A 13,171-nucleotide genomic window follows, 5' to 3' on the forward strand; every position below is an offset into this window, starting at 1 on the left:
TTATAATAGAAATTTTTTATCTCGCACCTAGTGGTCGAAAAATAATTTTTCAAAATTGGTGAAAAACATTACCGAAAACGCTCAAATTTCTCAAACTGATGTCCCCCGGTATAGAGAATTGACCTTCCAAATTTGAAATCGGTACTATAAATAGTTTTTGAAAAAAAACACTTTTCCGAGCAAAAAAAAAGACCCTGTATAGAGAACAGAGAACATATTAGCTATAACGTCTGCTTCAACCATGCTTCTCTCTCCGTGTTTTACATTTACAAAATAATAAATAATAGTATGTCTCCTGGCTCAAGGGTGTTTTACCCTCTAACAGAGGTTTGTAGGCCTATTTTACCCGTACGGCTGCAAAGGTCCAAATAAAAGAAGTAGTCGCGGAAAACGAATTAAATAATGGAATTTTGGAGTTAAATTTCCATTTGGGTATTCAATTCTTAAATTTTCATGGTGGTTTTTTATTGCTTCATTTAATTGGTTAGCACTTTTTTCTGTGGCAAATGGAGATGTACTTAAAAATGAAATGTCCGTGAGTAGATTGAAAAGTAACAACTTTGAATTGTCTACAGGTACTTTGAGTTCATATGAAAGGTAAAATGCTCAAAATTGTTAAACATGCTGAAGCTGAGAGGGAGATAGATACTTTCTCAGACAACGCCTGTTCATCTATTTGAGTTGGCTTACTCTTAATTATTAGATGCCAAACTTCGAGCTCCATTCTTTATTAAAAGATTTAGATGTTTTCTCGTCTAAGATTGAACAATTTTCTAAGTGATTCTAAATTGTGCGCAAAATGAAATCTTTTACACTAAAGTTCTCACAGATTTGAGGTATCTCCCCTTCACAACTACTGCATGGCTTACGGGCAAATGCAACCCCCTCTTGTGTCCCCCATAATTGGGCTGATGCTGGTACCAATTAGCAAACTATTGAAAATTCTACCATCATGTAAAAGATCAAAGCCTTCTTGTAAGCTTTTTACGCCCACGATTAATTCCGTTAAAATTGGTTTCATACCGTAAAGCTTTACATCACTAGATTTTGCAATAGCAAGGAGTTGCTTTACGTGTAAAAGTGATCTAAATTGGGGTGGAATGTTGACCAATTCATAAGATAAAACAGTGAACTTACGTATTTTCCTATGAACACCAATTGGATTAACTGTCTCTATATCTACAACATGGATAACAATTTGAAGGCATAATGATGATGAGAGTTGACGTGCCTTATAAAAAGCCCCATCGCACCAATCTCGGAATACCAAATCCTACTTGCGTGAGGATTTGACAACCAAAAATTAACATCTGGTGTCTTAATGAGAGCTCTAGATTGTCTAAAAATGGAACCGTATAGCCATACTAAGATTTTTTGTCTAATTTACCTTTTATTTTTTACCCATGTAAATGGGGTTAGGTTCTAAACGATTGAAAATTTTTTTAAATCATTTGGCTCCCTTTTGGTCATTTAAAAACTGATTAGTCAATGCTGTAAAAGAAAATATAGAATCGTAAGAATCATTGTAAAGATCAAATTCAGATTCATTAATTGCGTTAAACACGGTATTCGTCTGTCATTGACTGCCCAACCTCATTCAATACATATTTAATTTCTAAAGCTATATTATTTATGGCATTCCTGTTAATACCATGTTTTGCTTCAAGTCTAAGAAAATTTTTTTCCTAAGGAACGACTTAGAGATTGTTGACGCTCTTTCTCATTTTCATCAAAATTAGCATTAACTTCATCTCTTTCAAATTTCTGAAAATCATAAACACTATCCTCACTAAAGATATCTGAAGGAGGTTCAATTAAATTCGGAACAATTGCTTGAGGCTCTGCCATAACACGGTGTTGCCTGCGACAGTGAGATTTAAAAGTGGTGTTAGTATTGCATTTGTATGGACAAATTTTGCATGATATTGAAAATGCACCCTCATTTATATGCAGTGATAACACATGCCTATTATATCTAGGAGGATTCAAGTGTACCTGGAGAAGAAATTTGTTTTCCCCCGACCAAAGCCTCGCGGCTCGGCTACAGCTATCGCCTGGTGTGTCAAATACTCGGACATAACGTTTCTAGCGCCACCTACAAAGCTTCAAAGTAACCTAGGAGTTACCAAAACATTTGTCTGCTAGACAGTATTTCGAACTTTAACGGTTTTTAGCTTAGGACACGTCGAAGAAATTTACCCGAAAACTATATAATTTCACAAAAAATTGCGGTGAATGTTAAGTTTCAAATTTAATTATGGGGAAATATTGTTGCTTTGACAAATGTCGTAGCGATTCTAGGTGCCATAAAAATATAATTTTTTATCCAGTTCCTAAACCAAACACGTGGTCCTAGTTCACATTTTCCCCACTAGATGGCTCCGTTGTAGTTTTATGTCCGAGGGTTTGAGGCTTTGAGCAGCCTCTCCCGTGGCCCCCCGAATTCCTCTCCAGGTACACTTGAATCCTCCTAGATTATATAACTCTATATTATTAGAAATAAAACTGTTCATTTCGCAGCAGAATACACTTGAGCCATTTAAATACAATTTTGATTTGAATAGTGAACAAATTTCAATTTCAAAGGCTGCACAGCACAATACACAAGCCAACCTTGTCATAAGAGTGATACAACTTTGACAAAAGCCTACATTGACATGAGCCAAGGGTTAAGTAAGCCAATTTCTATACTAAGATCTAATCAACGGTAAAATAATAATTTTTTGATTATACTTTTTTTTAAATGATAGGGTAACCTGTAACAACAATTACCGATTTTTCAAACAAGCATATAGTTTAAAGATTTCCAGGTGAATCTGTACTCAAATCTGACGCACCAAAAACACATCCACAAGTGACAAGATGCTGCGTCACTTTGCAGAGGTCAAAATTCCTTAAGGCGTGAAATACGAAACTAAAGGCTGTAGGTTTGTTCACAAAAGTTGAGGTAGGGAAGAGCTACATTTTAAATAAATTTTATAACATGCATTTAAATTTTAGGAGCTTTCATATTTATATATTTATATTTAAGAAGCCGTGAGGAATAGAGATGTGATACTCCTAAATATTATTTCGATATTTGAAACGTACAATAGGAATGCTCGGTAGATAAAAATAAAAATTGAGTTTATTAAAATTAGGTAAATCAACTTTTTATGTTATCGGAAGGAAGTCTTCGTAGGTGGCGTAACGGCACTAGCTTATCCAAGGTAGCGCAGTATGATCAAGCTTCTGCTACAGACAAATTAAAAAGTAATGAAGTATAAACTTAAAAAAATATAAGCAAATATACAAAACTTATATTATAACGCGATAATCATTATTTATTAAGTCATATTTACGAATAACGACGAAGAAAAACTGATAGCGTCTGCTTTTGCCTCTTTGTATTAATGTTTTAATGGTGGACCAAAGCGATGGTTTTCGGTCGCAAATAGTTAAAGTTCGCACGCATATTTTTTTGCTTTAAAATAGCTCATGAACCTTTATATCAATGTATTAAGAAGTGTGCGCTCAAAATAAACCCTTTTATGAATGCTTTTGTCAATATCATATTAAAGAAAATTATACGAAGACTTTCTGGTCTAGCTACGTTTTAAACTTTTATAAAGAGTGTGCGTAAAAACGTCTTCCTTAATTTGATGAGCGTCTACAATATTGAAACTATGATTGTTATCATAAGTTAATGATGCCTCATTAACGTTTGTTGTTTTGATTTCGTTATAGATGGAGCTAAAGTTTTGGAAAACAATAATAAAGATACAGGTTTTGCGGGTAAAAATAAATAAATTGCCTTTGTTGAGCTGCTGGAATCCATTTTAGAGGTCCCCAAACTGCGTATTTGTATTTTATTTCGGTTAGTTATAATTGTATCCTCAAAATATTTTAAAGTTAATAAGAAATTTCGATGTCACACAGGTGCTCCTTTAACGACCTTAAATTCAACATCAATGTTCCATGTTCAATAGATGTTCTAGGGACATTAAAGGTACGCTGTTACGCTTTAACTTCTAACTTGGATAACCTGAACTAGCGACAAAGTAATAAGAGAGACTTAATTTAATTTAAGAGCATTTATTATAAAGTATATATGAAAACTTTACTCATGGAGTAGCGTTAATCAAAACGGATTATTTACATTGCACGAGCTGACTGACTTACAACAATAGTATAGCTTATATATATGATTATAATCAAGCTTAAAAAACAAACTTATTTTTTTATGATAAGACTGATAAGAATTCTAAACGAACTATTTAGAGTACTTTTTTTACGCTTAGAAAAGTTACAACATCCTCCGCCCAATGAACTATAAAGTAGTTGTTCATTCGTGGTTGATCTCCAAGCTATAGAGGGATTGGATGGCTCTTCTGATTTCAATTCCACCGGGTAAACGAACGCTACAGGCTCTGATTTTGTCGTATCGGCCCAGAAATACTTGAGTGATACGGCCCATTCGCCAGACTTAACGTGGAAACTTGTTGTCGTCCAAGAGTACTACGTCGTTCACCTTGAAAGAAATGCTTTGCGACACGCTTTTACTGCAATGGGCTGAACGAAGTTCTAGAAGATATTGGTTCCGCCAGCTATTCCAGAACTGATTCATGACCGTCTGCCGGTGTCTTAGCCGCTTTCCCAGTTGAGTTTCATTGGCGTTGGTTTGGACACCCCCGAAAATTTGATCAGGAATACTTGTGGCTCGATGACCAATTAGGAAGTGCGAAGGAGTGAGCGGAAACGGTTCGTCTGGATCGGTTTCGTTGTTCGTCAAAGGCCTGGAATTCACCACTGCCTCTATCTCAGCTATGCTAGTTGTTATTTCTTCAAACAGGAGAGTATTTTTCCCTAACGTCTTCTTCAGGCAAGTTTTTACTGAACGGACAAGCCGCTCCCAAAACCCGCCCCACCAAGCGGCACGCTCTACGATGTAACGCCATTGTATTCTCTTTTGACCCAGATATAATTGGAAAGGCTTCCCTTCTACGTTTTGATAGAGTTTATTCAGGTCTTGGTCAGATCTCTTGAATGATTTGGCGTTAGCGGAGTAAATTGTAGAACAGACTCCTCTTCGACTTATGAAACGTCTGAATGCCAGCATGAATTTCTCGGCGCTGAGATTGGACACTAGTTCCAGATGGACGGCTCTGGTAACCCCACAGGTGAATAGAGCTACGTAGACCTTTGTTGAACCACCCTTTTGACGAGTATACAATGGCCCGGCGAAATCGACTCCGGTTACAGTGAACGGTGGCGATTCCTTGACTCTGTCGAGGGGCAGTGACTTGCTCTCCAGCCTTAACTTTGTACCGACGACAGACTACGCATTGACCAATGATTTTCTTTACCAGCTGACGACCCTTTGGTATCCAGAACTCTTCTCGCAGTTGCGTTAAGGTACTGTTCAAGCCTTCATGCATTGTCGCGACATGACTTTCTCTGATCAAGAGCTCCGCTAATCGAGCGTGGATTTCTGGAGTCGTCTTCCCACACGGAGAAGATCTTCCTGAAGAAATGGAGTGAACTGAGCGATCTTAGAGTTCTTTGGCAGCGGGTGGTTCTCTCGAAGTCTCGTCATTTCGTCGGGAAACGCATGATTTTGAGCTTGCTGGATCCATAGTTTGCGGGCGTTGTTGATTCCAGAAACAGTCAGTGGGCCATTACTTCGTAATGTCGGTTTTCTAGAGTTATACTGGAAACGGAGTATCCAGGCGGTTACTCTAATTGCTCGCTGTAATGAACTGTAGTTTTCGAGTTTTAGGACAGGCTCGATCTCACGAACATGGTTCGGCAGATGGAAAATGTTACGTCTCTCCGCTTCTACGTCGGCAACGGTAGAAGTTTCTACGTCCGTCGGCCACAAATGCTTTTCTTGTTTTAACCAGGGCGGGCCTTGCCACCAGACGTTGTTCATCAGTTCGTCTAGGGTACATCCACGTGAAGGACAGTCGGCGGGGTTGGTCTTACCAGCACAGTGCCTCCAAGATGACGGCTCCGTTAGATCATGTATCTCTGCTACACGATTGGCTACAAATGGCTTCCATTCCCTCGAAGCTCGTCGAATCCAACTGATGACTATGGTTGAATCGGACCAGCAATGATACTTGGTGATTTTTCCTTCGAACACGTTCATGGTATAATTCAATAGATGGGCCCCAATCAGCGCAGCCATCAATTCTCGACGTGGTATCTTCCATTTCTTTGATCGGCGCAACCCGTGTCTTTGACGCTATAAGGCTGACACCAATAATTCCCTTCGGTGTCTCGTATCGCAAATACGCAACTGCTCCGTACGCTTGTTTGCTGGCGTCACAGAAAACATGTATTTCTTTCAAGCTGATTTCTCCTTCTGCGCCTTCGAAGTACCATCTGGGAATCTTTACCTGTGGCAGGCTTGACAGTTCGAGGCACCATTGATTCCATTCTTGTTCGAGATTTGGTGGTAACTTGGTATCCCAGTCTAAACCTTCTATCCACAATTTCTGGAACAGACACTTGACTCTAATCAGAAACGGCGAGAGGAAACCTATTGGATCGAATACTCGAGTGGCAGCTTGCAAGACGCTTCTTTTCGAATTCCTTTTGGTCTTCAAAATTTCCAATAAGGCTAATGCATCAACACTCAGGCGATCAGTCTGTGGGTCCCAAGAAATTCCCAGAACTTTTAGCGACAGTGGCGACGCATCGACAGGTACCAGCAAGGATTTTTCCTTCTTGTCTTGATCTTGCCAACATTGCGAAAGCTCGCTTGAGTTGGATACCCACTTTCTCAGATTCATGCCAGCCTGAGCGAGGATTTCTTTCGATTGATAGTATAGAGTCTTCGCTGATTCGATACCAGACATGCTGTTAACCAAGTCATCTACGTAGATGCTTTTCAGGAGTTCCACACAGGTCTCTGGATACTGATCTTCGTATTAAGCGATGTGGTAGCCGCCAACAGGAAAGGGCTTGAGGTTGTACCGAACACGACTCTGGCCATCCGGTAATGAATGAATTGGACGCTCTCACTCGGCAGTGCTTTTATCCACAGGAATCTAGTGAACTCTCGGTCTTGGGGAGACAAACCTACCATCAGAAATGCTTTTCGATGTCTGCCATAGCCGCTATCTTCCCTTTTCGGAATCTCATTAAGAAAACAAGCAGCTCTGGATTTTGGTTTGGACCAGGAATGAGCAGCGAGTTGAGCGATGGCTGTCCCTTTTCGTGAGCCGCTGCGTCGTAGACGATTCGTAACTTCGTTGTCTCTTTATCGTCTCTGGTTACGGGAAAATGAGGAATGTAGTACTTGGGCCCATCGGAGTGGATTAAATCTTGCGGTACTTCTTCGATGATCCCTTGCTTCAGGTAATCTTTGTATGTTTCTTGATATCTTTGGTACAGTACGGGCTTTTGTTGGAACTGCTTGACTAAAGTTCGCATTCTTCTACTGGCCATCTGGAAATTCCCTTTCAGTGCGTTCTGACTTTCGCTCCAAGGTAACTGAACCTCATAACGTCCCTCGCGGAATTGGATCGTAGAGTAGTGCTGGGCTATGATTTCCTCGTCAATCTTTTCAATAGTTTTTTCTCCTTAGATTTCCAGAGCTTCCAGCTCCCAGAATGCTTTCAGGTTGGTATTGATTCCCTCGACTTCGCCAGTTTCCGACATAACGAACACGGCCTGTGCGAAAACGTTAGAGGTCATGGGAGCCGGACCTTTGTACCGCCCATCCCAGCTTGCTTTCCAGTGCGACGAGAGACTCGTTGATTCGGTGGATTACCCCCGATACGATAGTCCCGAAGCGATCAGCATTGATAATTCTTTCTTTACAGGTTGGCCTCGAACTTTTTCAACATCTGCTAGCTGAACTCCTTTCTGAGCCATCTTTTGCTTGATCTCTTCACCTGGAATTCTGATGGCGGTTCCCAGAATCTTCGGGCTCTCAAAGACTATTAGCTCGAAACGGCTTACAGGATCGTTCAGGTTACTCAGGACAACTTTAATTTTTCTTCGGATAGAGGTACTCGATTTGTCACTTTCAAAACCTCCAACGGCTATGACTCCTTGCCCTACGACTGGCAAATTAGGCTTCTCCACTACGTCCTGGGTAATGAACGACCTCTGTGCGCCATTGTCCAGGAAACACCTTACATGAAGTCTTTGTCCATTTCCTTCGGCGTACACGACGATGGTTTGAAGAAGAACGTGTCCGTTATTTTGGTCATGTGTTGGACCAACTGCTGCCATTGATACTGTTGGCATCGCCCCTTCAGTCTGTTTGGTTTCAGTGTCCAAAGGGTATGACTTCTCCAAAAATATCTCGACAGATTGATAAATGGTGTCGTCTCTGGCATTGACTGCATCTTTTCTTTGACTTGCAACGTCGCGCCATGTGTTTTGGCTTCAAACACAGAAAACTATCTTGATTAGTTAATAGTTCCATCTTACGTGGTAACGTCAGCGCCTTGCAGTCTTCAGCCTTGTGATCGGTGGCGTTACAGTAACAGCATAACTCTGATCCGGAAACCGCTACATTCAGGACTGCCGTCGTTGATATTCTGCTTTTTGTTACGAATCTGCTTGAAGTCAAGTGGCTAGAATCTGTCCTGTGGTGACGTTGGCTTCTGCTGAAGTGACTGTCCAACCGATCTTCGTGGACGTCTCGTACTGACTTGTTTAGAATGGCAGCCCGTTCTCGGCACTCGACTTCTTGCTTAAGTGCTCCAATAGAATATCAACGTCGTACTCGTCCAGATTTCCTAGCTACCGGGTGTAGTCCATAATTCTCGTTCGGAAATCCCAATGCCTCCAGGAATTTGACTTGTACGTCGCAGGTATCATAAAGAAACCTCAATCCTCCAACGTCAGATGATTTTCTTACAGGGTTCAAACTGGTTATCTTGTTGAGATGGCTGTTGATGGCTATTCCCTTTCGTCCGAAACGCTTCATCAGAATGTCCACTGCTTGGTCGTAGTTGCTTTCCGTCAGAGTGAGACCAGCTAATGCATTTAAGGCTGCTCCTTCCATGTACGACTTCAAATTAACGAACTTCGTGGCTGTTCCGATCTCGGCCTTTTCATGGATTGCTGCTTTGAATTGATCCCAAAAACTCAGCCATTGGGTAGGGTCTCCATTGAACTTTGGAATGAGGACACGAGGCAACTTGACCATGACTTCTTCTTCACGCTCGGCTCTGGCGCTTTGAGGTTTGTGTTTCTTTTCTCTGATATCTCGTAACCAAGCCTGTAGTCTAGTTTTTCCCTCCAGTATGTGCTCTCTGCAATTTTCGACTTCGTCGGTTTCCGTTTCCAGGAACTCAAGTGGTATCAACTCCTCGATTTCTTCGTCTTTCTTTATCAGTTTTTCCTCCTTGTCCTCTAGCTGCTTCAATAACGTCTCCAGTCGCTCTTCTCTGATTACAGTGGCAGAAACCTCATGTTCAATGTCTTTCAAAATTGTATCTGTTCTCGTTATAAAGATCTGTCTCGTTTTCTTTATACGCTCCATAGTTGTCGAATGATAGCGCTTGATTCACGTTCTGCTTAGGTACTTGTCGCTGTGGTTTTTAGGGTAAAAAAACGTTAAACTTCTTACTGAGTTTATCTTGGTTACTCCTCCCGGGTTTTCGGCCCCATAATGTTACGCTTTAACTTCGAACTTGGATAACCTAAACTAGCGACAAAGTAATAAGAGAGACTTAATTTAATTTAAGAGCATTTATTATAAAGTATATATGAAAACTTTACTCATTGAGTAGCGTTAATCAAAACGGATTATTTACATTGCAGGAGCTGACTGGCTTACAACAATAGTACAATCGGCTTATACAGGGTCTTTTTTTTTGCTCGGAAAAGTGTTTTTTTTTCAAAAACTATTTATAGTACCGATTTCAAATTTGGAAGGTCAATTCTCTATACCGGGGGACATCAGTTTGAGAAATTTGAGCGTTTTCGGTAATGTTTTTCACCAATTTTGAAAAATTATTTTCCGACCACTAGGTGCGAGATAAAAAATTTCTATTATAAAGTTGTAGGCCGTCATCGAAAACCCTTAAAAATTGTTCACTCGACGAAAAACAATTTATTTATCAGTGAAAATTCGAGCTTGAAAAATTTACAAGTTGGTGAAGCCAAATTACGATTGTTTGAAACGATAATTGAAAAGGGAACAAGTCTAATACAAACGTAGTAGAGTTTTCACACTTGAAAAAATTGTACACGTTTGGTTTTTAAATGCAGATATTTTATTCACATAAATTTTTACAAAACATTTTCAATAATATCACCATTGGCTGCAACACAGGTTTGTGCGCGGACAATTAAGTTCTCAAACGCTTTCTCTACCATTTCTGGTGTGACGTCTCGGCAAGCACTTATTATTCGTCTAATGAGTTCCTCCCTAGTTTCAATGGGCGTGGCGTATACCTTTGCTTTAACGAATCCCCAGAGAAAATAATCCAGCGGTGTTAGGTCAGGTGACCTTGCTGGCCAATGCACTGGACCATTTCTCCCTATCCACCTTTCAGGAAACTCGTTGTTGAGGTGCTCAGTTACTTGCCGGGAAAAATGCGGAGGGGCGCCATCTTGCTGAAACCACAACTGACGTCTTTCAGCCAATGGAAGGTCGTCGATTGCGTCACTCAGTTCGTTCAGTAGAAAATGTAAATACCTTTGGCCGTTGAGGTTCGTCGGCAGGAAAAAGGGACCAATCAAACGGTTTCCAACAAGTCCAACCCAAACATTGACCCGTTCAAATTGAACCTGGTGATGATATTCAAAACCCCAATGTGGGTTGATGTCAGACCAAAGATGGCTGTTTTGATGATTAAAGGGCCCATCTCTAGAAAATGACGCTTCGTCGGAGAACAAAACATGGCGCAAAAATTGTCTATCTTCTTGGACAGCATTTAGTAACCAGTTGCTAAATTCATAACGTCTTTGATGGTCTCCGTCAATTAGTCCTTGGTGGAGCGTAGCTCTGTATGGGTGATAGCGATTCTTACGAAGAATTTTCCACACACGATTTGCAGAACAACCCAAATCAGCAGCGGCGTTAGCGCAACTGCGACGAGGATATGCCACAAAGTACGCGAGTACATTGTTCTCGAAGTCTAAATCCGGTTGACCCAATCCGCGAAACCTAGGTTGTAAGTGACCAAATTGATTGAAATCGTGAATTGCTCGTCTTACTGTATTTACAGATGGTGCTCCATTTGGATGTCTTTCTGCGAAGATTTCAGTCACTCTTCTAAGGTTTTGCGCTGCTTCTCCATAGTAAATGGCAACTATCTCGGTACCCTCAGCTACTGAATAACGAGGCATTGTTCGAAATATTATCAAACACTGATAATAATCTCCCAAAGTTTTCCTTTAAATACCCAATGCATGTTTAGGATTGACCTATAGCCTCGTGTTTTTTTAAATCCGGTCGTTTTTTTAACCAAAGTTTCAACTGGATTAGGTAATTCGGTTTCAATTATCGTTTCAAACAATCGTAATTTGGCTTCACCAACTTGTAAATTTTTCAAGCTCGAATTTTCACTGATAAATAAATTGTTTTTCGTCGAGTGAACAATTTTTAAGGGTTTTCGATGACGGCCTACAACTTTATAATAGAAATTTTTTATCTCGCACCTAGTGGTCGAAAAATAATTTTTCAAAATTGGTGAAAAACATTACCGAAAACGCTCAAATTTCTCAAACTGATGTCCCCCGGTATAGAGAATTGACCTTTCAAATTTGAAATCGGTACTATAAATAGTTTTTGAAAAAAAAAACACTTTTCCGAGCAAAAAAAAAAGACCCTGTATATATATGATTATAATCAAGCTTAAAAAACAAACTTATTTTTTTTATGATAAGACTGATAAGAATTCTAAACGAACTATTTATAGTACTTTTTTTACGCTTAGAAAAGTTACAACATACGCATTGGACCATATACACTTTGATCATCTGCATTGCATTTGAAATTTTGTGAAGAGCATCTAAGTTATACAAAGTGTTTTGAATTGCTCTGACTGGGCATTTGTTTCAGAAACTGCAAGATATAAGAGTAGCGAAATTTTCAGGTAATTTCTAGTGTGGGATCGCTTTATATCATAAATTTTAGAAAAATCGTAAATAATTTCGGATTTTTGTAAAACGTATTTTTCACCGGTAGGTGCTAGAAAAAAACGTTTCAATGATAAACTTGTAGAGTGCTGTCGAAAATGTTCAAAGAAAATGGTTTCATTGGAGAATAACACTTTTTCACGAAGATATGAGCTGCTGAAAAACCAGTTGCCCATAGGGGCCAATAGCCTTCGCATTTTTGTACGTAAATGAAAGAAATGTCTGAAAGATTTAATTGCACATTTTACTCGAATAAACGTAAGAATTTTACAAGTGAGGTTCTATGATACCTCCGTTGGCCGCGATACATGTTTGGGCACGATGAAGCATGTTTTGAAACGAGCGTCTGATCATATCAGGAGTGACAAGTTCGAAGGCTGCAATGATTCGGTGACGCAAATCTTCAATGTACTCAACGAGTGTCCCATAAACTTGCGCTTTGATGAACCCCCACAAGAAAAAGTCCATTAGAGTTAGGTCCGGAGACCTCGCAGGCCATCGAACGTGACCAATCCTGCCAACCCAACGCTGAGGGAACTCGTTGTTAAGATGCTCCACTACACATCAAGGTACGTGGTGTGGTGCGCCGTCATGTTGGTACCACATCTGTCTGTAAGCTTCCAGCGGAATATCTTCTAAAGCGCCGGCTATTTCGTTCTGCAAAAGCGCCAAGTAGCGTTGTACATTAAGACGAGCTAAGGGTTAAAATCAGCCAATAACTCGAGCAAACCCGCCCAAACATTCAGTCGAAGTTGTTGTTGATGATGGTGAGGAAAACCTCAGTGAGGATTTTCGTCACATCACATGTGGGTGTTTTGATGGTTGAGAGGCCCATCTCTCTCCAAGGAACACTCGTCGGCCAACAGCATTTGATTGATGCTGGTTATTAGCCAGTTGCAGAAATCAAATCTACGTTCCATATCTCCAACGTGCAGAGCTTGGTGAAAGGTCGCTTGATACGGATGGAAGTTGTGATTGTGAAGAGTGGTCCACACGTAGTTCGTCGATAATCCGAGATCATCGATTGCAACTCTGACGCTTGCACCTCTGACGCTTGCTTGATGATTCGCACCAAAAT

At 40.3% G+C, this 13,171-nt stretch overlaps 3 protein-coding genes across 3 annotated transcripts; all 3 read right to left on the reverse strand.

Annotated features, from left to right (window-relative positions):
• Window positions 1-1,668: 1,668 nt before the first annotated feature.
• LOC149961102 (uncharacterized) lies at window positions 1,669-5,417 on the reverse strand. Its single transcript, XM_090157487.1, has 3 exons — window positions 5,346-5,417; window positions 4,479-5,299; window positions 1,669-1,861 (listed from the first exon to the last, which is right to left on the reverse strand). Exons 1-3 carry the CDS (start codon window positions 5,415-5,417, stop codon window positions 1,669-1,671), a joined length of 1,086 nt encoding a protein of 361 aa, XP_090013613.1.
• A 1,654-nt stretch (window positions 5,418-7,071) lies between these two features.
• On the reverse strand, window positions 7,072-7,434 carry LOC149961103 (uncharacterized). Its single transcript, XM_090157557.1, has one exon. The coding sequence runs from the start codon at window positions 7,432-7,434 to the stop codon at window positions 7,072-7,074; it is 363 nt and encodes a 120-aa protein (XP_090013683.1).
• An 829-nt stretch (window positions 7,435-8,263) lies between these two features.
• LOC149961104 (uncharacterized) lies at window positions 8,264-9,487 on the reverse strand. Its single transcript, XM_090157558.1, has 2 exons — window positions 8,747-9,487; window positions 8,264-8,692 (listed from the first exon to the last, which is right to left on the reverse strand). Exons 1-2 carry the CDS (start codon window positions 9,485-9,487, stop codon window positions 8,264-8,266), a joined length of 1,170 nt encoding a protein of 389 aa, XP_090013684.1.
• Between the last annotated feature and the right edge of the window lie 3,684 nt (window positions 9,488-13,171).

Source organism: Leiobunum rupestre, chromosome 1, assembly GCF_980474605.1.
Source record: "Leiobunum rupestre chromosome 1, qqLeiRupe1.1.hap1, whole genome shotgun sequence".
In the NCBI taxonomy this organism is placed as follows: Eukaryota; Metazoa; Arthropoda; class Arachnida; order Opiliones; family Sclerosomatidae; genus Leiobunum; species Leiobunum rupestre.

Excerpts from the sequence above, each read along its gene's own strand:
- LOC149961102 (XM_090157487.1), bottom strand. The coding sequence starts at position 5,417 with ATGCATGAAGGCTTGAACAGTACCTTAACGCAACTGCGAGAAGAGTTC. Across the intron at positions 5,300-5,345 it reads TACCAAAGGGTCGTCAGCTG|TTAAGGCTGGAGAGCAAGTC; the intron begins GTAAAGAAAATC and ends GTCGGTACAAAG. Across the intron at positions 1,862-4,478 it reads GTACTCTTGGACGACAACAA|GCAACACCGTGTTATGGCAG; the intron begins GTTTCCACGTTA and ends TCACTGTCGCAG.
- LOC149961103 (XM_090157557.1), bottom strand. The coding sequence starts at position 7,434 with ATGGCCAGTAGAAGAATGCGAACTTTAGTCAAGCAGTTCCAACAAAAG.
- LOC149961104 (XM_090157558.1), bottom strand. The coding sequence starts at position 9,487 with ATGGAGCGTATAAAGAAAACGAGACAGATCTTTATAACGAGAACAGAT. Across the intron at positions 8,693-8,746 it reads AGAATTATGGACTACACCCG|CAAGAAGTCGAGTGCCGAGA; the intron begins GTAGCTAGGAAA and ends GGAGCACTTAAG.